The sequence below is a fragment of the Schistocerca nitens genome, chromosome 2 (assembly GCF_023898315.1).
Source record: "Schistocerca nitens isolate TAMUIC-IGC-003100 chromosome 2, iqSchNite1.1, whole genome shotgun sequence".
In the NCBI taxonomy this organism is placed as follows: Eukaryota; Metazoa; Arthropoda; class Insecta; order Orthoptera; family Acrididae; genus Schistocerca; species Schistocerca nitens.
This window is the reverse complement of record NC_064615.1, coordinates 464,725,853-464,751,100: the sequence shown is the minus strand read 5'-3', so window position 1 is coordinate 464,751,100 and position 25,248 is coordinate 464,725,853. Positions and strand designations below refer to the sequence as shown.

At 39.4% G+C, this 25,248-nt stretch overlaps 1 protein-coding gene across 4 annotated transcripts in view; it reads left to right on the top strand.

The window, feature by feature from the left end:
* LOC126236362 (cytokine receptor-like factor 3) overlaps positions 1 to 25,248 on the top strand; it is a 117,600-nt gene that overhangs the window by 76,539 nt on the left and 15,813 nt on the right. For all 4 annotated transcript variants that reach the window (XM_049945597.1, XM_049945594.1, XM_049945596.1 and 1 more), the window contains 2 exons: positions 1,900 to 2,030; positions 21,075 to 21,183. In XM_049945597.1, the coding sequence (XP_049801554.1) occupies positions 1,900 to 2,030; positions 21,075 to 21,183 (240 nt within the window). The remainder of the gene's footprint in view (positions 1 to 1,899; positions 2,031 to 21,074; positions 21,184 to 25,248) is intronic.

The following is a 25,248-nucleotide window of genomic DNA, read 5'->3' as shown; positions in this document are numbered from 1 at the left end:
TATAATTTGCTTTTTCATAAGATCTCAGCCAAGCTTGAGACTTAGTTGCTTCTTGATAAAGTGAGTAGTAGTTCCTCACAATGAGAGTGAGGCTGTGACACTCCACAAGTCCACATGCATGTCTGTAGTGGAGAATGTCGCATCATTGTCTTTGGTTAAACAGAATAAGAACGATCATGACATAGTAAGGTTCTCTTGTACTTTGCACGTATTGAAGAAGCATATGTCTACAAACATTCAACATTAGTGCAGTATTATCATTTTAATCTCAGCAATAAACATTAATTACAAGTAAAGTGATTATACTAACATATTTATTTAAATAGTGACGTACAGAAGAATTACCCAATTTACAGGGTGTGTCGAACAGTGAATCAGCAAAAAGTGTAAAACCAACTGCCAGTATGTACTATTGATGTGAAAAACCAGTGTACGAGTGATTTTGAACATGACTGGATGATTGGTCTCATGGAACTAGCTTTATCACACTATGCTATTCTGACTGCTAAGGCACATGTTGGTAAGATGTGGTGGATGTATGGAACCAATGGCCCGTTGCAGAAACGGTCACAGGCAGACCACAGCAATCGTCCTAGGGGTATGCAAGCCAGCCACCTGTGAAATTTTGCAGATTGACACTCCAGTAATGCTGGCTTGGCATTCTTCAATACAGCAGTCTACTGCAGTGGTGGGTTGGATGGCTACACGCTGTAGCCTAAAGCAATGTTCCACAGCCAGCTACATGATGGGATGTGAGTCTCTGTCATAACAGCCGGGACTAGTATATTATGCTCCCAATTCAGCAAATTCCTGTGCTACGGTGATGGTTCTGGCCACCAGTCAGATATGCAGATGAGTAGCTACAGCTTTGACGAGCAGCATTGTCAACCAGACGTAGCCACCAGGGTGTGAGCCATCAGCTCACCCTTGATGGTTCTGGGCTTCAAATTGGTACCGCCTAGGCGAGATGTGTCATTGGGTACTGTCGCCTGACACTCCAGCCAATCTCTGAGAGTCCTAGGTTTGAGTCATGGAATCTGAAAGCCCCTGCAAGCCACCTTGAGGCATGCAGAGTGTGCCAGTGTGACCGTATGTTCGCTGTGCTTTGGAGTGGGCATCCATCCCACATCAGTAAGGTTGCTATCTCCACTGGCTGCTGTTGTGCTGTCTTGGCATTCTGCTGCCTCAGTGGACTCTCTGGCCTAGCCATGACTGGAACCTGGACCGGAGTTGTCGACCTACTGTAGGAGAATTTTCAAATAATAAAGAATGTTTTACTGGCCCAGTATTCTTGACTCTGTGCTCTCTGCAGTACTGGAAGATCCCATCCTTGTTGCACATGCCATTCTGGTGGCAGTGAAGTGGTCAACACAGATGCAATACCTCTACAGGATTGTGTGCAGTGATTTTTTGGGGTAATTCCACATGACATAATTCAACAGGATAATGACTTGTCACATATGGTGTTCAGTGTGCAAGAATTTTGCAAAGAACAATGGGTAGATACTGTTGCTTTCCTGGCACATGTTTTCCTGACATGTTGCCAATAGAACATGTCTGGGATATGCTTGATTGACAATTTATTTGTCCCAAACTTCAAGCAACAGCAAATGATGTTTCAAGGGCAGTTTGGAGTTGTTGGGAATAAATCTGGGCTTAGTTGATTCCATGCAATGAAGTTTTAATCGTAAAGTGCAAGGGATTTTCACACTATGCTGAATTCATGGAATCAAATATCATGTACAGTTCAACAGTCCTAAAAATTAATATATTGTCTTACAATCTGAGGTATAAAATTTGTTTCGCAGGTATGCTTCTTAGTTGGACAAATGTCAGTGTACTTTTATTTTGAGTTATTGTTTATTTGTAAGTTTTATTGCTTTGTTTTTCATTAACCAGGCTGGGAGGAAACAAATCAGAATTACATTGTAACGAATGAGAAGCAGCTGGCAACCAAAAGCACTGCAGAACCATCTGTCCTTTTTTCATGTGGACCACAGTTTGGACCAGGACATGCAGTGGAATTCACTGTAAGTAATAGGTGGCAGATTCAAAATGTAGCACACAGTTTAAGTGTAGTGAAAAAAATTCTCAATAGTTTTTTCACCTACATTTAATAGCAATCCATGAGATACATTATTTCACCAACTGACTCCGCCAAGGATCATTGTACAATGTTAGAGCTTTTGTTATACAAAGATTCGTGAAAATAATTGTATATATCAGCAGAATAAAGGTATTGGAAGTGCTTTTCCTTAAATCAGATTCTGATTGATGATATAAGGAAAGACAATCATTCACATAAGGAAGCTGTTGGTGCCTGTAGCTCAGCTAATAAACTAGCATTCTTTTATATAGTGCACACTTACAGCACACACCAGTGACCCAAACATTATTTATATTCGTATCTAATGCTCAATGTGTAACTCTGAGGAACTGATGATCTTAGCAGTTAGGTCCCATAGAAACTTACCATAAATTTCTACCTTTGCAAGAAGGTAACATGTTTTCCTGATACCATTGTTTGTATTCTATCTGGTATTTTCCATTATTGCAATTAAAGTGAAAGGTGATCACATGTTGGGAAACCTTTATTTCGGGGTGCAGTTTCTGTGTCAGGTTGTAAGCAAGAGCCTCTTCAGATGCCCTGCCCCCCCCTCTCCCCCCTCCTCCTCCTCCTCCTCCTCCCCCCCCCCTCTTCCCACCTCACCCTCCTTTCCTAATGTTCAAAATAGTTCAGTTTAAGGCAATGATAACTTCACTCGACGGTGGCCTATAATCACGTCACATCTGGTTTGATCTGTGCTTCAGTACTTCATGATGTGCTTATAATTTACTATGCTGTAGTTTGATTATGTGATGGTGATTTGGAATGAAAGAAGTTGGACCATATACTAAGTAGGACTCTTCTGCTAAATTCTATTCCACACGCTCAAATATTAAAAGCTCAAATTTACATCAATTTATCCATATTAGTAACTAGAGTTAAATGCACTTCAGTTAACATGACAGTTCCTTTAAGACCAAATAGTGTGTCTTCATCGCACATAAACCATCCTGGCATTAGAAATTATAAATAATTCAATTTAGGTTCATACTAATAATTGGATTACCAAAACTTTAATATTTCCATGCTCTGCTCATTCTGTATTTGACAGTAATCATATAAGAAACTAAATAACATACAAACAACAGAGCTTAATGACATTTTGCACCTTAAAAAATGCTTCTGCACTATATGCTAGTCCATGTGTGATTGAACTGCCCATCTCCAACTACAGAGTACATTTCATCCTTTATTGGTGCACTTCAACAATGCCCAGTATCAGAAAAGGACTGTCTTGAGAGAAAAAAACCTTGATTCACAAAGCGCCTAGCATTCAGCGCACACTGATTATTCATATGATTTTGAAACACATTTCTGTCGGTTTTTGAACATTTCTGAACGCATTCTAAGTTGATTTCTGAATGAATCATGAGTTGACTTTTGAATGCATGTGTAGTGTACTTGATGTGTCTGTCAGGGGAATCCTCGCCATATCTAGAAATAAACTTTCCTGCAGACAAAAAGGGATGAGGCAAAGGCCAAACGGATGAATGCCAGTCGCTGTCTGATTATGTAGTTGATTGGGTTTGCGAGTGATTAGTATTGTTGTAATTGCTAGCGAAATCCATAGATTCAGACTGCCATTGTGGAAAGAAACGACTAACAGAAATAATGGGTAAGAAAGATTACATATTATCTTATTGGTGTATCCAAGAAAAGTTTTGGCCAGATTGCAACACTAATAAGGGCTAGTTGTACAGTGGCTATCAGCAGCTAAGTTCTATTCTGGAAGTAGTGGGGAAATGCGTTGTACAGACATGCATCAACGCCTAACCAGAGAATAGTCGCAGGATAACTAAACCGATGATTCGGCCAGTGTTAGTGAAGTTAACCGATGAATAGTTACAGAATTAGTGATGACAAGATTGTTTGTTAGAATGAGGAAGGAGAAGAAACAGGGATATCAGACAAATTAGGGAAGAATATGATGATTCCAAATTTATATAAAAATTTCGTACTAATACTTTCCCATCTCCATAGATTACTGGTGGGACAATGGAAAATGGATCAGTGTGTGAAAAATAGAAAACAGAAGTAAGTGATGAGGATATGGAATTGGAAACAGAAGGAGAGTGAAAGTACTGAGAAGTATAGAGAATTAATCACACAAAAATTTCCAAAAGACGTTTTCTGTGATGTAGAAAAAGAATGGAGTTTACTCAAAGACACGTTAGTTGAAGCAACACAAAAAGTATGTGGTACAACATCTGGAAAGGAAAAAGTAAGACAGTGAAGTTGATGGGACGATACCACAATCCAAGGAGTTTGAAAAAAAAAATGGAGCATGGAGAAAGTGGTGGAAAACTAAAAATGATGATGACCATAAAAGATAGAGATGATGAGGACCATAAAAGATATATAGAGGAAAAGAAGAAGTGCAGAGAAATAGTGGAAAAAGCAAAGAAAAAGGCATGGGAAGAGTTTTATATATATAAAACTGAAGATGTGAAGAGCAATAAGAAAATCTTGTATAAAATTATAAAAAATAAAAGGAAGGCTTCTGAAGTATCAGTAAAGGTGGAAACAGAGGATGGTACTGTGATTGAAGGTCCGAGGAATATAAAAGATCTCTGGAGAGAACATTTTAAGAAACTGTTAAACACTGAGGTGCAGGTACACGAGGAAACAACAAAGAATGGAGAAATTGAGAAAAGTTGGGAAGAAATGGAAATAGCTGTGAAGAAGATGAAGGGGGGTAAAGCCCCAAGACCTGATGAAATATTAGTGGACATGATGAGAGCAGCGGGTCCAGTGGGAATGCAGTGGCTGTATAGAGTACTGTCAAATGTGTGGAGAAATAGTACAATACCTGACGATTGGAGAAGAGGAGACATTGTTCCCATCTTCAAAAAAGGCAATAAAAGACTTTGTAAAAACTACAGAGGAATATCCCGTATGAGTCATACAGCCAAGATTATTGAAAGAATTTTACTAAATCAAATACATGAAAATCTAGAAAAGGAGCTGAGTGAAGAACAGCACGGGTTTAGCAAAGGAAGAAGCATGATCGACCTGATATTTTCTATCTGTCAACTGATGGAAAAAAGTTGGGAGTATAACAAAAGGGTGATAATGGTTTTTATAGACATAGAGAAGGCATATGACCCAGTTAACAGGGAAAGACTCTGGGAAGAAATGAAGAAGATAGGTATAGAAGATGGATACATTAATGTAATAAAGACAATGTGCAGAGAACACAATTGTAGAATTAGAACACCATTGGGGAACTCTGAATACTTCGAAATAAGACTAGGACTTAAACAAGCAAGTATTCTATCTCCTGCACTTTTTTATGTTGTGATGGAGGGAATGAATAGGGCAGTTAAAAGATATGGTAAAAGAAAAAGACAAAAAGATGATTTTTGCAAATGATATAGTAATATGGAGCAATAAAGATGTAGATGTACAGTTGCAACTTGATATGTGGAAGGAAATAATGAAAGGGTATGGATTAAAAATAAACAAAGATAAGAGTGAAGTAATGGAATTTGGAAGAAACAAAGGGATCAAGGGAATATTACTTTGAATGGAGAACCCCTCAAAGTGGTAGACAGTTTCACTTATTTAGGGAGTGAAATATCTAGTAATGGAAGAATAACGAACAAAATTAATAGGAGGTTACAGAAGGGAGGCAATTTCTACCAAACAATAAAACACCTGATTTGGAATAAGGAAGTTTTAGAAAAACCAAAACTTCTTATGTAAAGAGTTATTACATCCCTATTGTCACGTATGGAGAGAAACATGGACAATGACAGAAAGGGACTGGAGCTGACTGCAAGCAGGGGAAATGAAATTTCTCAGAGCAGTTAAGGGAAAAACAAGAATGGACAGAGTAAGGAATGTAGATATTAGAAAGAACCTTAAACAAGAAAGTATGAGAGAAGACATTTAAAAAAAAAAAAAGCAAGTGGAGGTAGAAAAGTGGTGGGAGGACCAAGCAAAATGGAGAGGACTCATCAGCACCCAGACCCAGCAGTATCTGAAGCTGGATCCGGATACAATAACTTTTCCATCTCACGCTTGAGAAAATGGAGAGTATGAATGAAATGTGAATCTATTTCCTAACATAAAGCTTTTTGCTTATAGGAGGCCTAATACGCATTTGATATTGGTACTTTGTGAATTATATTCTATCAAGTGATAAAAATGACCATTTGTGCCAAAAAACAGTCCCGTTTATTTGGTGTATGTTACAATTGCTGCAGTTTTAGAAAGGCCTATTTTGTTTTCTCTAGCAGACAGTGACAAAATAGACATAATCAGATCGAGAAAACACACTAATCTTGGGTACTACTTGTATTAACAGCTTTCTCAGTATTAGACGACGACATTTTGATTTTTCATGTAGCAAAACGTTTGATGAACTTTGATGGGATAATAGATCCTTTCGCAGAAAGGAAAGCATGCCATGTAAAGCTGTAGCAAGATAAGAGAGAAAAAAAAATGCTAGGAGCTAAGGATTGAAGAAATGTGTACTGTCATGCTTGTCTCTTGTCTTTACTGGTTGTATGTACCCTATACTTAATTTTATGTTACACAAAACAGCAAGTTATTAGCTAACAGGCAAGAAAGAGTGCAAATTTTCTTAAGAGTTCTTGTTCTCCCAATTACAAATAATCCCATCTGAGGTTTTTTAAAGAAAAAAAAGAGGGGCAGGATGTCAAACCGACTGACTGGCAGGAGGAGAGGCACTGCAGGACAGTTTAATTTCCACTATCATGAATGTAGTTTGATGGCATCCATTACAAAATATACACATTTCAATTCCACAGAGTGAAATACAATGACATGCGACAGAAGAACACTGTGTGAAGAGGCGTGGCACTACACTTTGGTGCTCTTAAGACCAAATAACATGTCTTACATTTCCTCGAACACATATGTTGTATGTACTAGACTCTTCAGAAAGATGTGCTCTACAAAGTGAACATATTTTTGAAATTTAGATTGTTTTAAAAATTTTGACATCCTATCTCAAATGCTCGAGGGGGGGTCACTATCTAGTATTGCCCCAGTTCGGGAATATCATAGATCTGGGCCTGATACGAGGGCAGTCTGAGTTATAGTGGGGAAGTGGATAGTCTTCACGTGACCTGTGTTTACACTGAGTGATTTTGGTGTTTCCTCTCTGTTTACTGCCCTCACTTCAAATGAAAACGGATTTCTGTGGCCGGGAGCTATCAAATACATTCACATAATTATGAAGGGCTAAAATATGTTATTAGTTTCAGATTTTATTTCCACCGTTATGACAGTCAAGCATTAATCGCCTTGCAGAACAATGAAGTTATTTTTGTCGGTTTGCTAAAAAAATTTGGCTTTTATTAATCTTTTCCACTGAGGCAGTCAATGTATTTGAAACGAAATGTTTAATTCCATACAGTTGGCTAGTTTCAGTTGTTCACTGCATTTCAGGTGCACGTTTTCATCTTCTAGCACATTTGGCATTATCCCATAATAAAGAACCAAACATGAAATAATACAGTACTGGCATTCCAAGAAAATTTACATCCCGAAAAACACACTGGAAAACTTAATATCAGGTTGAGGCCTACTTCATTGGGAATTTGGACAGATGAATGTGCACTTCAAGTGTGCACTTTAACTCTGCACATTTTAGTATTGCTCATGAAAGTCTGATGTTCTTGAAGTATGTCTGATGTCTTGTTTCTTTTATGACATAATGTAAGATCTTTTAATGTTTTACATGTACAAACATACGGGCTTCCTACGTCGTCATAGCTGTGCAAGCAATGTGGTCCCTGTTGTGTGGCGACTGCCGAAACAAACCTATTTGTAACAGGTTGCGGGAAAATATTGCGAATGGTGGTTTGAAAAGCGTTACTTTCAAAGTAAATTTCCTTTTACGCAAGTTGAACTATGTGCAAGAATGTATGGTGAATTTCTTAAATCCCAGAGTGTGCGACTCTCATTTAAAAATCAACTCTTTGATGACAAGCCATTTATATGTTGTCATTAAAAATGTGCCTGGCACATTTGTGTGATATATCTTAAAGTGTAACACGTGCAAAAAAGATCAGATTTATATGTGAAAGTTTAGCTTTTCTTGCAGCTTATTAACCTTAGAGACTAATATTATATGTGAAAGCATTGCTTTTCTTGTAGCAACACTATGTATATTAATTTAAACTATTAACTTTTCCTGTTTGTATGTTCGCACTACTCAACAGTGATGTTACTATTGGCTGACTACATCAAGTGTCCTATGCTCTGAATATCTGCAGTCGTCGGCTGGCGAGAGCACTTGACATGAGCTATGTCTGGCTTGCAAAAGCAGTTCGCAATCTTGATTCCAATGCTTCTGAAAGTAACCTGCAGTGTTTGGTGGAATTTGAATTAATACTTTTGTAATACGAAAATATGCAGCGTACAGTTTGCTGCACATCAAAGATCTTTCCAAAACATGTTTTTTTTCCCCCCGATTTTCGTTTTCTAAAGTGCTGGAAAATTCTACACTCGTATATAAAACCATAATCATTCAAAGGACTGACAAGTTTTACAGTTCCGAGGTAGAATATACTGTCACTTAACATGGAAAGAATGTGTTTTTACCTGGGAGAAAATGTTCAAAAAAATGGTTCAAAAATGCTTCAAATGGCTCTGAGCACTATGCGACTTAACTTCTGAGGTCATCAGTCGCCTAGAACTTAGAACTAATTAAACCTAACTAACCTAAGGACATCACACACATCCATGCCCGACACAAGATTCGAACCTGCGACCGTAGCGGTCGCTCGGCTCCAGACTGTAGCGCCCAGAACCGCACGGCCACTCCGGCCGGCGGAGAGAATGTATTTTTAACTGAGATATCTGGGAATTTTTTTTCCTTGTCTGCGTACAAATCCTGAAATTTAAAGATACATATGCAACAGTATGAATATAAGAGGAAAAACTGCAAAAATTGAAAGGGAAGGAGGAGGAGAAACTTGTATAAACTGCAGGTTGAACAACATAAAATGCAGAGGTAGGGGGGAGACACCACAGTGAAGTCAAAAAAATTTCACTCGGTCCACTTCTTTCCCTCCAGTAAATATATGCATTATATTAATCTACCTTAATATCACTACTCATCAAATGGGAACAGCAATCAGTAGCTGATAGGCATAGAGTAAAGGACAGATAATAGCTGAGAACACTACACTGCGGCATAGGCCAACTGGTGCACCTAGTTGCAGAGCATGCTTCACAGCATAATGTGGCTGACTTTAATGGCTATCCATACAGGTACACCTGCTTACATACTCCAGACGCAACCATGTGGTGGAGGGTGTCTTGTACCACTGCTAAGCATTCCTTTTTCAGCTCCATTTGCAAGTGGAGCAAGGGAAAAATGACTTGGCTATATGCTTCCATATAAGTCCTAACTTCTCTTGTCTCTGTTCTCGTTGTGATATATTATATATCTCCAAATCCAGAATGACTCTCCATTGCTCTACAAGGGATTATAGAAAAAACATGTACACACATACTAGGTTTATTTTGAAACCTTAAAAAATGGTTACCTTTTTACAGGTAAGTGAAGGAGACAATAAAAGTACCAGTCCACAGAAAATAAAATCAGATATAGATCTCCCTTGGTCAGGTACAAATGCCTCTTTGTCCTCCTCACTAGAATGGTCCACAGAATCTGCAGTGTCACTGGCACTGTCATGATTATCTTGCATTTCTGCCCATAGTAGATACTCTTCACTACCATCTAATGCATTTGTACACAGTACTTCTTAAAGCCATTCACAATTGATACACAGGATATGTGTGTCCAAGTAGTATGGATAAATTCCACAGTTAAATATACCAAAGGCTTCATCAATTTCCCAGTAGTAATCTATTGCTGTACAGTTGCTTCAGGTTGTCTTCAAATGGCTTATTAACCATGATATCTAACAGTTGTGGTTGCAAAGACATTCCTTCTGGAATCACGACAAGATCTGTGTTTAATCTGAGGATTTCTGCCTTCACTGCTGGTGTCAGTAACCAACTCATTGGTCATCCTTCCTTTTCCATTGCAACAAAATGTGACACCAGGTAGAAGCTTTTAATTGGGCATAGTTTTATGACTGAGGATGATGTAGTGTCACATCTTTGTTCCATTGACAAGCACACATAATGTCTTGGTGCTTCGCCATCTCTCATTGCCCTTAGTATGAACCAATATGCTTTTGAGGCCTTTCTCTTCTACTGTTGTACTGAATGGCATGTCAAAGTAAACAGGAGTTGTGTCAGCATTTCCGGTTTGTACTTTTTCAGTCTTATAATGTGTCGCTAATACTCTCCCAACTCCTCCACATACAGTGCTGTAAGATGCTAAACAAGGGATGTTTGACATAGAGGCACAAGTCCATTGCGCGCATAATCCTTGTATACCACACAGAGCTGGCTTTAAATTGGACACTGTGAACCTGTGCCAACTCGCCTTATTTATTTCAAATGACAGTGAGGTGAAACAGTCGTTAGCGAGCAACCCCTGGGGAACCTACAGCACTTCATTTGTATAATGCTTACCTAGGCATGTGGGGCTCTGTCCAGGTGGACTTTTATTTCCATAGCTGCTCGTGTGACCGAGATGGACCCCTCAGAATCATCATCTCCTCCTCCCAGCCAAATAGGTGGGCTGCTGGTAGGTACCAACACTCAATTGCTCAAGAGGCCTCGTGTTACAAGCCCTCCATATTCTGAAGTTGTTAAGAGTAGTTCAATATTTCATAACAGAGTGGATGCTGCAGATCAGAATTTGTATTTGATAGTAAAAAGAAGAGAGGGAACCTTTGAGAAAGTCACCCCTTTTTACATTCAAAAGGATTTAGAGAGCATAGAGACATAAAAATTGGTCAGACAGTTACCCAGTAGGACACTGTTGGTTGAAACTTCTAATTCACAGGAGGCAATGACCCTGCAAAAATGAAATTCTTTGGGGAATATACCATTGAAACTGAACTCTGCACCAAATTGAATTACAGAAAAGGATTTGTGATATGTAGGAATCTGGTACCTATCCCCAAAGAAGTACTGAAAGTCGAGTGCACGCGAGAAGGAATAGTTGACAAGCAGAATATCTTACAAATCCAACTCATTTATGCTGACGTTCAGCAGCACAAAACTTCTAGAGAACATTAAGGCAGGTTCCCTTCACCTCAGTTTGCAGCCTTAGATCCCCAACCCTATGCATTGTTTTACATGCCAGTGCTTTGGGAACATCAGCTTAGGTTGTAAAGGAGAAAGAAGCCACTTGTGGCAAATGTGGTGAGGCCACCCATGAAGGAGTTGGTTGTTCATCTCCTCCGAAGTGTGTTAACTGCTCTGGGGTTCACTCTGTCTGGAGTAGGGACTGCATTGTGTTTCTTGAAGAAAAAAAAGATACAGGATACCAAAACAACCAAGCATATCTTGTATGGTGTGGCCAAAAATATCTGTAATGCCATGCAGCCCCCAACACTCACTACCTCCATTGATTCTTTTGTTAAACAGCCTGTTCAGAAGATCAATGTTTGTACAAAATTGTAGGTTGCTAGTGTCAGTACTAACATGTGCCTTTGACATTGTGCTTGTCCTGCTGCAATTACTTTGAAGCCTATACCTCTTCCCAGACTGTCAGCCAAGGCCATGGTTGTGACCATTGCGGATCTCCTGCTCCTCCAAAGGTTCAGAATGGTCCATCGTCCAGTACTGGTGCTACCACCTCCATGGCTGCAGCTCCAGGCAGAAAAACTGAAGTATAAGACAAAGAATCAACTGCCAGTGGAGACAAGAAGCAAGCAGTCTCATGATGTTGACATCCCTCTCTGTGGTTTCTCTCATGACTTGTCCATGATTGAGGGCTCCTGTATTACAGTGGAACATAAGCGGATTCAGGACATGTGTAGAGGAATTGAAACTGGAATGCCCTCTGTGCTTGTGTTTGCAGGAAACACATTTTAAAGCATCTGATGCCCCAGTACTATGGGGCTGTACACTCTATCACAAGGATGACCTGACTGGGGAAAGGGCCAAGGGAGGCATCACTTTGTTTGTCAATAATGCACACTGCTTGTCTGCTCTCCCCCTAGCTACTGGCCTGCAAGAGGTTGCCATTGAAATTCACATATTTGAGAAGATCACTGTTTGCTACTTGTATTTACCTATGCCTGATGTGATTGACTCTGAGGCTCTAATGGGTCCTATAGAACAACTCCCACAACCATTTCTCATACTGAAAGACTTTAATAACCATCATGTACTGTGGGGCTCGACCTCTACTTGCCACGCAGTCAGGTTTTGGAGAGACTCATGCTGTTTCATGAGCTGCGCAACCTCTACACAGGCACTCCCACTCATTTCTGTGCTGCTACTGTGTCATCCTTAGCCAACAACCTCTCTTTCTGCTCTCCAGCCCTTGCAAACTCTGTTCAGTGGGAAATCATTGATGACCTCCATTCCTGTGACCACTTTCCACTCTGCATTCACCTACTGCATGGAGCTCTCCCTGAAAGGATGCAACCACAGTGGATGATCAGCAGAAGCAGTTGGGTGCTGCTCAACCAACTAACTGTGTCTGAATGCCATGACAGCATCCAGAAGGGAGTGGACCAAGTCACGCAAGTAATCCACCGTGCCGCTGACTTATCCATTCTAAAGTCCTCTCATCTTCCTAGGAGGTACCTGTCCCTTGGTGGACCGACGAGTGCCGTTCAGATATCCGGGTCAGGTGTGCAGCTCTGCGACAGTTTAAGTGCTGCCCAACACTGGAAGACCTTGCAGCCTTTCAAGTAGCAAGGGCAAAGGCTTGATGCATCAACAAGGAGAGCAAGAAAGGTTATGGAAAGTGTTCCTGGACTCATCAACTATTCTACTTGTTCCGCTACAATGTGCGAAGCCATCAGGAGGATTTCTGGAAAAGGCAGTCGGTCTCCTATAGCAACATTGTTGAATCATGTTTATCTCCAAATACCACCTGGAGATTTCAAACATACAATGGCAGAGCATTTTGCACTGACTGCTGCTGCTGCCAGCCAGGATCCAGTGTTATGTCATTACTGTGCCATCATGGAAAGGCTGAATGGACTTCGGGTCTAACAGTTCGGAGTCCCGCAACTGCCCATTCTACTTCTGGGGGCTGGATTCGCCACTCTCTGCAGCTTGTGTTACTGCTCTCAGTCACTACCACATCTGATACAGCATGGTGCAGAACCAGCAACCAGAGTCAAAGGAAATACTTTTACAATGTTTTAATTCGATATGGCAGACAGGCAATTTTCCCAACTTGTGGAGGAAGACAATTTTGGTACCTCTTCTCAAACCAGTAAAGGACCGAACATGTCCCTGTAGTTATCGGAGCATTGCCTTTATGGAATGTTTAACCATCGTCCGGTCTGGATGTTGGAGACCAGGCAGCTGCTAAGACATTCTCAGTGTGGATTCAGGGGATTCCGATTCACTATCGACAACATTTCCTGGCTTGAGACAGCTATTCAGCAGGTTTCCCTATGTAAACAGCGTTATATACGTACATGTTTTGATATCAGTAAGGTGTACTTTACTTCTTGGAGGCAACATATTCTCAGGCAGCTCCACCAAAGGCCACCTCCCCATCTTTGTTTGGCCCTTCCTACCAAAACACTTTTTTCAGTACTGAGCTGGTGACTTAGTTTTGAGCAGGAGAATGGTGTTCCTCTGGGCAGTATTTTAAGTGTTACCCTCTTCTCCATAGCCATAAACACTACCATGTCTATGGTAAGTAGTCCTGTATAATGCTCCTTATTTGTGAACAACTGTGCAGTTTTCTGTTTCTCCCCACCAGCATTTCAACAGCAACTCGTCAGTTGCAACTTACAGTAAAGAGGCTGGAGGAGTGGGCTGCAAAGACCAGTTTTACATTTTCTGCAGAGGAGAGAGAGAGAGAGAGAGAGAGAGAGTTCATTTAACCATTCTCATTGTATTTTTAATTAACGTGAATTGTGTATGTGGAACACCATTCTCCCTTTTAAAGACCCTGTGTGTATTTTTCGGCCTCATTTTTTACTCCAAACTGTCTTTTACCAGACTTGAAGGAGGTGAAAGCAGCCCTAGAAGGCAATGAACATTTTGAAGTGTCTTACCGCAGGTCTTGAGGAGCAGATAGGGTGCATCTGCTCCAGTTTTACTGAGAAAGGACTCTTTGTGCACAGTGTACAGGTCAGTGAGGCCTTCTTACCTGAAGATCATTGATGCTGTACACCATGAGTGGATCAGGATGCCTACAGGACCAGCCCCATACTCAGTCTCTGTGCTGAAGTTCAAGAGACTGAGCACCACCATGTACCATCCGGCACCAGCTTCTTATAGTGTCAGGCTTATCACTTCCTCACTACTCCTACTTCCCCAGCATACCATACCATTGCTTGTCTGGCTATGGAATTCATCTTTATAAATTATCCATGGGCAACGAGGCTGTTTCAGATCCATGCAAAATGTGTGTTGGAGTCCCTTTATGTGTTGGACCTTTATGTGGGGCACTTATGGGCTCAAATCCGGGATTTTAACCGACTGCCATCCTAGCTACTGCAGAAGCCTCAAGTAATTTTAGATTTGGTGCAGTAGAGCAGGGAGTGCCCTCCAGCTTCTGTTTTTAGTACGCTATTTTTAATGAGCACCCTGATGTGGACTGTACTCACGGATAGGTCAAAAGAAGGGGACTCATTTGGTTGTTCTTTTGTTTTCTGGGATTTTGTTCTCAGGAGTCGGTTGCCTCCAGAGTGCACTGCATTTGATGCCAAACTATCCGCGATCTTGAGGGTGCTGGAGCAGATGAGATGTGCCGTGCCTGCAAAATTCCTTGTCTGTTCTGACTTGGTGAGTACCCTTCAGTCCCTAAAACGCTTGTATCCAGCTGAAAAAGTAGTCCAGGATATCCAGGACACCCTCCTCTGGTTACAAAGGCTGGGGAAGTAGGTGTCCTACTGGGTGCCAGAGCACATAGGTATTTTGAGGTACAAAGTCATGGGTTGATGGAAACATGAGTGGCTGGAAGTGACAGACAACAAGCTCTGTTTTGTATAAGGCCCACAATGCGGCCATGGTGTACCTCCTCCCAGTCCCGCAGATGGGACAAAGTCGTCCTATTTGTCTTCACATTTTATTAGACTGTGTTTTATTTTCCAACCAAACAGCAGCTGCAATTTTTCCAACAAATCTGCCCTCTATTTTAAGCAACATGCAGATGAATGTGGTGACAGGTTTAAGGATTTTTGATTTGTCTCACTTGTTTCCTCACATTTTAGGGAGGTGTTCTTAATGTGTTAACAGGATGACTGGCTCACCCATGTTTTTTGTAAGTGGTCAGCCAGCCACATTTCCTTGTGTCTTTCTTTTAGCTTCTCTGTCGTTTTACTTCTATTTTAATCCCATGTATAGCACCTTTCACCTTTTCTCCTTTGTCTTAAGGCATGTGAGATTTTGTTGAACAGCACACCACTAATAACGTACTTGAACATCATGGAATTGTTTTTTGTACTCATTTGCATTAACTCAAATTCTTCTACATTCCCCCTACAGACACTTTCCCATATGCTACAGCATCATCAGCAAACAGTCATAGATTGCTGCTCACCCTATCAATCAGATTGTTTATGCATGTGGAGAACAAGAACAGTTCAACATTATTTCCCAGGTGTAATCCTGAAGATATTTTTGCCCCTGGTGAACACTAGCTCTCCAGGACAACAAACTGAATTTATTCTACATCTACACTTTGAAGTGCATGGCAGGGAATACATCCCATTGTACAAGTTATTTGGGGTTTTTCCCACTCTAGTCACATATGGAGCATGGGAAGAATGATTGTTTAAACACCTCTGTGCTTGTTCTAATTCATCTAATTTTGATTTCATGAACCGTGTAGGAGTGAGGCCTTCATGGAATGGTTTGCATCTGTCTCCAGGCTTCTGCCAATTCAGTTCTTTTGGCATCTTTGTGACACTCTCCCAAGGATCAAACAGTGACTAATTGTGCTGCACTTCTTTGTATCTTTTCAATAAGCCTGTTAGTCATATTTGGTGCATGTCCCACACATTTGTCAAGACTCTAGGATGGACAGCACAAGTATTTTGCAAACAATCTCTTATTCATATTAATTGCATTTTCCTCGTACTCTACCAGTGAACCACAGTCTGCCACGTGTTATATTTATGGCTGATATGTGAGCATTCCATTTCATATTACTACTATAAGATGTTACAACCAGGAATCTGAACGGATTAATCAATATCAGCCGTGGCTCATTGATATTGCAATCATAGGATCCTATGTTTCTTTATTTTGTGAAGTGAACAGTTTTCCATCACCGTACATTTATAGTGAATCTTTGCATCACTTCGAAATTGTATCAAGATCTGACTCAATATTCATACAGCTTTCTTCAGACAGTACTTCATTATAGATAACTGCATTATCTGTGAAAAGTCTGCAAAGTCATTAATATACAACATGAACAGCAAGTGTCCCAACACACTTCATGGGCGCACCTAAAGTTACGTGTTGATCTGTAGATTACTCTCCAACCTAGATAACGTGTCCTCCTCACCAAAAAAATCCTCAGTCCAGTTACAAATCGTGCTCGATACCTGATATGATCATACTTTTGATATAGTCATGTGAGTGATACTGAGTCCTGTACTTTTTGGAAGTCAGGGAACACTGAATCTGTGTGATTTCCTTGATTCATGGCTTTCATGACTTGGGGCAGGTCATTCTGTTCAAGGTACCACACTACATTTGAGTTCACAGTGCTGTCAATTTTCGGTTTTAACCAGCTTTCTGTACACATTATTTCTGTGAGCTTCACTGCATATTAGGATCACTTCAGACTCCGTGGCAGTTTGTTGCAAATATTTTGGCAGTTAACCACAATGATTTTAATATCCTCTCCTGTTGGGAGCATTTCTTTGGATGTTACACTGATACTTCGGTAATCTGGACTAGAAGGAGAGTCACCTAACTCTTGTGTGCGCCCCCATGTACAATCAACTATGTACTTAGCAGCCCATAATATGTAGTGTACACCACAGCCTGTGGTTCTCAACCCTATGGCGCAAGTGTAGGAAATCACAACCTAGCTTGTGACAGAACCTTCAGTCTCTAGTTCAAACCTTCCATTTGGCTCAGAACCAGGAGTCTGGAATCTGTTTTGGAGACAATTCTGCAGATTTTGACCTTCGTTGAAACTTAAAGAGGCTTTGGACCCTCACATCTCTGAGAACCTATTCTGTATGATTGGACTTTAGTTAACTGTCAACAGTGTGGCACTGGATTGGACACTTTGAAGAAATCTAGAAATATGGACTCTATCTGTTACCCTTCATCCATGGTTTGCAGCATATTGTGCTGGAAAACTGCAAACTGACTTTTACATGAGTGATCCTTTCTGAATCCATGCTGATTTGTGGACACAAGCTTATTATATTTATTCTCTTAGAGTATGCTCAAATATTCTGCAGCCAACTGACATTAAGAGTGTTGGCATGTAATTTTACAAGTCCTTTCTTTTACACTTGTTATATACAGAATCACTGGCACTATTTTCCATTCACTTTGAACTTTGCACTGGGTGAGAGATTTGCTATGAATGTAAACTAAGTCAGAGACCAGTGCCAATGTGTATTCTCTGTAAAACCAAAATGGAATTCCATCTGGACCTGGCAACTTATTTGTTTTCACAAGCCATGCTATCTGAATTCTCTGTAGGCTCTAAAGCAGCTTTTCTGAGGGAATGTGCAGGTGAAACCTTCCCTCCAATATATGTATCATGTCCACAATCAACCAAGCCTCAGTCTCTGCTAGCCCCTGTTCTCCACCTAGCCTCGCCTTCCCCTCCTGTTTCCACTACACTCCACCATTCTAGTCCACCATGTATCTTATTTCCATGTCTCTATTTCTCACTCCAGAGCTGTCACATCCATTATACTTTGTTCTCCTAATTGTTCCTTGCCTTGCCTCCTGCTTCTCTGGTAGATGCAAAACAGATGGACAGATCACAGATTTTTGTGTACTTCTGAGTTTTATCTGAGGAGTAGAAGTATTCTTCGATGAAGGTATCACCCTGCTGTTTCTACTTCTTCTTCCTGAAACATTTCTGCCTGTGCAGGTCATTCACAAATCTTCTTCCAGTATTTTCTTATCTCCCACAGTCTTTTACTCACCATTTACTCCCATTGTTGTCCTCTCTGATTTACATCATAATTCACCTGATCTCTGTTCATGGTCTCATGGTCTTCCAGTTGGTCTTCTTCCAGATTCTGTCCATTTCAGAGCTCTTCTTGGTAGTCTTTTTTTCCCCTTTCTTTTAATGTGGCCGAAACATTTCAGCCTCTTTCTCTCCATAGTTTCTTTTAGGAGACTGATCTTGAACCATGTTTCCTATTTTTTCATTCCTTATCCTATCCCTTCTCACCTTACTCAGGATCCCTTGTAGAAAGCTCATCTCTGTTGCTTGTTTTCTACTCAGTCTTTCTTTGTACAGGTCCAGCATCTTCATCCATGGATCAAAATTGTTAAATAATGTAATTTATATATCATGATCTTTGTTTTCATGGTTATTTTTCAATTCCTGATTATGCCTTATATACAATAATAATAATTTTGAGAAATTTACTGTCCTCTCCAAAATTTCTTCATTGATGTTAGCTTACTTCCTAGAAGTTTGAAAACATCTACTTCTTTAATAAATTTTACTGTACAACTTACACCCTCCATGTTTCATTTTCCGTGTTGATTTTCTCTATCTCGCTTTTTGTTGAGCTTATTTCCATACCTGCTTCTCCATTTATCCTTTGCAAGGTATTCAGTTGTTCTTTCAGTTTCTGCTCATTATCTTCCCATGTCATCACACTGTCTGCACATAGTATAATTTTCTATCATCTGCTGTTGATCCTTGGTAAACTTCCCTTGTGATGTTGTCCATGACTACACTGAAAAACACTGATGAGCGTACACTTCCTTGTTGAATCCCTGTATCTGCTGTAAACCATTCTGATTTTTCCATCTATTATAACACAATCCAGGGATTTCCTTTACATCTTTCTGAATCTGAGTTAGAGGTGTTTTGAGATAGTTCCAGTCATTTCAGACCTTGCCGTATCTCTTTCCACCTGTCAGTATTTTACACCTTTTTTATATCTATGAAAGCAACTACAGTGTCTTTCCCATTTCTTTTTTACTACCTGTCTAGATGTAAATATGGCATCTATAGTTGATTGTCTAGCCAAAAGCCCTGTTGTTCCTCTCTCAATTGCAGTTTTATCTTGTTTTGTATTTTCTGTAAAATTCTCTCTTCATAAATCTTCATACATGTTATTCCTCTGTAGTCCTACCAGAGCAGCTGGTTACCCTACTGAAAAATAGGTATAATAATTGCCTTTGTCCAATCATCAGGAATCTCTCCATTATCATGCTGATTATCTTTATTTATTGATTTTATATCATTTATGAAGTAACATGTATACTGTTTAGAAAATTGCCTTTGTAAAGGTCATATACCTATAATCTGCTAATAAAATGGCCCATCTACCATTCTGTTCTGTGATTTATGATAATTACCTGTACTTAGGCTAGTTAGTGTCAAACATGAAGGCATGCAACTCAAGAGGTGACAGCTGGAAGCACCAGGACAGCATAAATATATTTGGAGAAGACATACTGATACAGTTTTATTATTATTATTATTATTATTGGTTACATTGGACCAATTGAGATGCTACATATTCACTTTTTCTTTGTAGGTTGTGCTACTTGGTTATTGTAGTTCACCTAGTACCTGTTTGTTTGTTCCTGTTGTGATTCTCTCATTTCTTATGAAACCTCCCTAACCTTTCTATGCATCATTTCTGCTGAAATTTGTAAGTCTTAAGAAAAGTGTCAATATTACCTTTGTTCTCTGCATCTAGTACCTTGAGTTCAGTTACCGGGTCGGCCTGTAATTCTTATTGTTAGCTCTCTCATCATCTTTGCCAGATTTCTTCTCACTAGTTGTCATAAGATACAGTTTTCTGGCAGTCACAAGATATGAAAGAAATATGAGATTCTTTTCTTCTTCATAATACTGAGGATTGGGTCAGTCTCGTGACAGAAAGTTTCATTGGGGAGGGCCTAGATTTTTATTTACAAAAGTTCTAATGATCCTTCATTCAGTTTTGACAAGTTGAGCAGAATTTGGAACAGTACATAAGTGGCTTCCAAGAACTTTATGATTTTATAGAGCTGGATTTTGGTATCTACTGTTAAGTGTTTCTTATTATATGATGACAAGATTAAAAATAGAACTGTTTTCATTTTGTTGGTTCTATTTATCCATCCACATTAAGGCATAAGCGAGGTATATCACCTGCAAACCTTCTGCAGTTTGTTCTTGGGTGTTTTATTCTAATGTTGACCTTAGGTGAAGCTTCCTTTTGGCACATCTTCATGATGTACTGCAAGGGCCCACTGAAATGCAGTGGGGATAAACCATCACCATGTCCGAGACGAGTCTTTATTGTGAAAGAAGTTCTTGGAGAAGACTCATACTTATTAATTTTAATAATATATTGTGCTTTGTCATTTTGACTTGGCATACATATTCTTCCCATCTAGTTTCATTGAAAGGCTGTGGGTCTCTATTTTACTATCTACTGCTCAGTGCCTTCTCTGTTTTGTCAATAGTGATTGATCTGTCATCGTAAAGTCAGCTATATATTAATTTGATGCAGCCCTGTAATGCTATAAACAGAAATTTTGGACGTTTTTCCAAAATATTTTGTCATAAAAAATTTTGATACACATTGCAAATGTCTGTCTATAGTTATAGTGATAGTTTTTATGTATTCATAATAAGAGACGGGGCAGTGTTATTAGATTTTTTCCTTTCTACATATTTAGATTGTTGCTGTGTTGGTAGTAGTCAACATAGAAAGTAATACTTAAGGAATACAAAAATAATGTAGTAATCCTCTGTTTTAAGGTTCTGGAATGCGATGCAGGGTGTAGTGATGAAGGTCTTGCTCTTGCTGATCATCATTTTATCGATGAAAATCTTCTACAACCTGGAGTAATCTTTGTTAATGCACAAGGTAAGTATCATAAACAACCCATTGTAACAAACTGGAACCAACAGGGAAATTGAATTTACTTCAGAAAGTGAGGGAAATGTGTGGGATTTCTAACATAATCAGATAATTCTGAATTAAGTTGTGGTCTTGTATTGTATTGTATTTTTTATTGATCCTGTTGTCTACATAGCAGCTTATGCATAAGACATTGGACAAGTCAAGTTGTGATTTCCCTAAATCACTCCAGGCAAATGCCGGGATGGTTCCTCTGAAAGGGCACGGCCGACTTCCTTCCCCATCCTTCCCTACTCCGATGAGACCGATGACCACGCTGTCTGGTCTCCTTCCCCAAAACAACCAACCAACGAGTCAAGTTATAAATATACAGGCTGAAAGTCATTTCAAGGCATACATATTTAAGGTTACAATAATACACTTTACACTTAAGTATTTATATAACACATTTCATAAATTTAAATATTATTCAATGGAGTAAAAGCAGTGATGCTGTAAATATGACTTACAGATTTTCCAAATGTATTGACCTCAGTGATAGCTTTTACGTTTTTGGGAAGTTTGTTATAAAGCTTAACTCCCATGTGAAAAGTGCCTTTTTGGCACAGCGCTGTGCTGATTTGAGTCATATGTAAGTTTCTGTTTTGTCTGGTAAAGTGATCACGTATATCACAGTTTTTTTGCAGTCTCCAGTCCTTGCCTATTACATTTAATTTAAAGAACAAACGGCTTTCCATAATGTATACACATGGTAATGGAGGAATACCAGATTTCTTAAAGAGTGGTTTACAAGAGTCTCTAGGCTTGCACCCAAACAAGATTCTAATGGCCCTTTTTTGTAGTTTAAAAGTGCTATTAACTGTTTTAGATTTGTGATTTAACTGTTCATTGACAGAACAGATAGTTTGAATTATTTTGTTAAAATTCAGTCTTTGAGTTCCTGTATTGGGGTACTATCAGGTGTAGCTATCATGGAAGGGCAAGTGAAACAGTTGATTGGGTTGTTGCAATGTTTGTTGCTATGCAGTCTCAACAACCTTGGGACTATTGTTATCAACTTAAGGTTTTTGAAAGGCCATGTCCATTTTCCATTTGTTGGTTGTGAGTGCAGTGTGCATATCAGAATTTGCCATGTCACTGTGATTTCCTCATTCACATAAGCTTACTCCCTTTTATAGCTAGAGCTTGCTTCAGGACTTCCGAGCTCACCTATCTGCTGTGGCTCACATGCTTTCCTCTTCCCTGAGTTCATGCTATTACAAACTTATTTTCATTCATTATCCTTGTACTGTGTTAAAATATACATCAATTACTTCCTGAGGTGGGTATCTACCCTCTTCTTACCCCCAGTGAATGTGATGATCCTAACAGCTAGCTTTTGTAACCGCAACTGGATAGGTATTGTTTAATTTATTATTTATTTTTTAATTGTATAATTGGGATTAGCTATTATAGAGGTCTTTTACTTTCTCCATGTCTTTTTTTTACAGGTAGTTGCATTTAAAAAGGATTTATTGTTTATTGAATTGATTCTCAATATTCACTAGTTTCCTTTGCCGATTTCTTATTCTCAGTGAAGTTGGAAAAGGTTCTGTTATTATTGTACAGGGGTCAATATATGTAGTTATTTCTGTATAGATATTATCCAGTGTCCATCATTAAAACTTGCTTGTTATGAAGAGACAGCAAGGCATAAGATTGTTGCTATGTTATCATCCGATATCTACCATTTCGTCAACTTTAAAGAAGGCACAAGCAGTTGCTGTACGTAAATTAAAAAAAAAAAAAAAAAAAAAAATTCCCTCAGAGATGTTTAAAAACACTAAAATTAAATGAGATAGATCCTCCTAGTCATTTAGCCTTAAACTATGTATCTTTTTATTAATTCTGTGTTATACAAACTGCACCCTCCCCCTTCCCCCCCCTGCAAATAATGCGATAGTCTTCTTACTAAACACCTTCTAACATTTTCGGATGACAACAGACAGTGTGGTATTGGGTTGCAAGGCACACACGTCTCTCAATTCAGTTAACTTGCACATTGTGTATAGTCGATCCTCTTCTCTGCATAATCAGCTATGTCGATCTCCCTCAAGCTTCTTCTCCGAAGACTATAGCTGGTTAAAGGAATTTATTAAAATACTTCTCTATCCTTGAAATAATTTTGGTACTCATATAATACTTTTCAGTTCCATCACTTTATATTTTCAACTTTCACAGATAATAACTTCTGCAAGCTAACTTATTCCTTAGACTCATTTACACATATTCAAATAGCATACATGTGTCTTGTTTCGTTCATAGCCAAGGCATGAAATAATTTAAAAGTCTCTAGTCTCAAGTGATTCCAATACATGAATGTGCGTAGCACTCCATATTCAACTTTTTAATAGTCTTTTTTCTTTTTACATCACCACAGACACTAACACATCAAAGAATACAACATAATTATTCGTTGAGGTCTCCTCACGTCTTCTGTGGGACTGGCGGCAAACATTAGTCGTTGTCAGTGACTCGCCAATTTTACAGTCTTCTAATAACAAACTTCCTACTTGTACATAGAAACAGGTGGATCAGTAGAAACGTTCTCACTCTCCTGCACTCGTACCTAAAAGATCGGGTGTTCAAGATGGTTGAAAGCCGAGTGTTTCTAGAATTAACACTGATATTCTTGAGGCACTACAATCTTAACTAGATGCCCTTCCTTAAATGTATTGTGTAGATATTTGGATTTTGTAAGATGCAATTCTGTGCATTTCTTATAATTCTTCCAAGTACTATGTAATACTTAGTATCAAACACTCAGAGATCAGTTCTTTCTTTTAAATTTCTACTGGAAATCGTCCCAAAAATAAATTCCTCTGTACGTGTTGATCTCCTGCCAGTTGTGCTACCTTCTAAGTAAATGAGCACAAAATCTTTTTCAGTTCCTCCCATTATTTAGGGAGCGACCTAAAGAATACCCTTAGAAAGTAAGTGGAGGTGAACCACCTCATTTGGTTTAAACTTTGAGAATTGTACGGATAAATTAATCCCATTTCCTTTTTGTAATTCCTCGCATTATTCTGCTGACAGGCTGTTGCCAGCTTTCTTTCTGTTTAATTGCTTTTTCATCTTTTTCAGTTCCGTAAATTTTCTGTCGATTGAGGTGTACTGACAGTTGAATCTACTTTCTCATGTACATTTTGATCAATTATGTAGCTCACACTCTCCTTCAAGTTAGTACAAACATATCCTGTGATAGCAGTCACCTCTAAATCCCTATTTTGTTCTAATATGTCGATTTTCCCATCCATGTTTCAGATTTGTTCAGAAATTGTTTTAAATGCCCATTTGTTTATCTCTCTCAATTACTTTACATAATTATTAACCTCTATAAGTTGTTCATTAACTTTGTCACAGTGTTTAGTTACTTCTGATTGCGATACCCAGTTGTTGTTGTTTGGAAGTTATAATCAAAGTATGCAATTCCTTTTTCTCTTTCCTAGATTTCTTTATACACACATCAAAAAAAGTTTTGCATCACCCCAGTTCCCTGAACTCCTGAAGATAGACGTTGACTGTGGATGTTGTATCTCGGACACAGTCCCTTTGACTGTTCAGAGATGTCACTAAACCTGCCCAAAGATGTAAACAACCATGCATAAGCAGCACCTAATAGACAGAGGGGATCCAACAGCCGGTCAATACCACAGTTTGATCGCATCCACATTGTTAGTTTGTGCCAGGAAGGGCTCTCAACAAGGGAAGTGTCCAGGCATCTCGGAGTGAGCCAAAACGATGTTCAGACATGGAGGAGATACAGAGAGACAGGAACTGTCAATGACGTGCCTCACTCAGGCCACTCAGGTATGCAGTGGATGACCGCTACATACGGGTTATGGCTCGGAGAAACCCTGACAGCAACGCCACCTTGTTGAATAATGCTTTTCGTGCAGCCACAGGACGTCATGTTATGACTCAACTGTGCGCAATAGGCTGCATGATGCGCAACTTCACTCCCAGCGTCCATGGTGAGGTCCGTCTTTGCAACCACGACACCATGCAGCGCAATACAGAGGGTCCCAACAA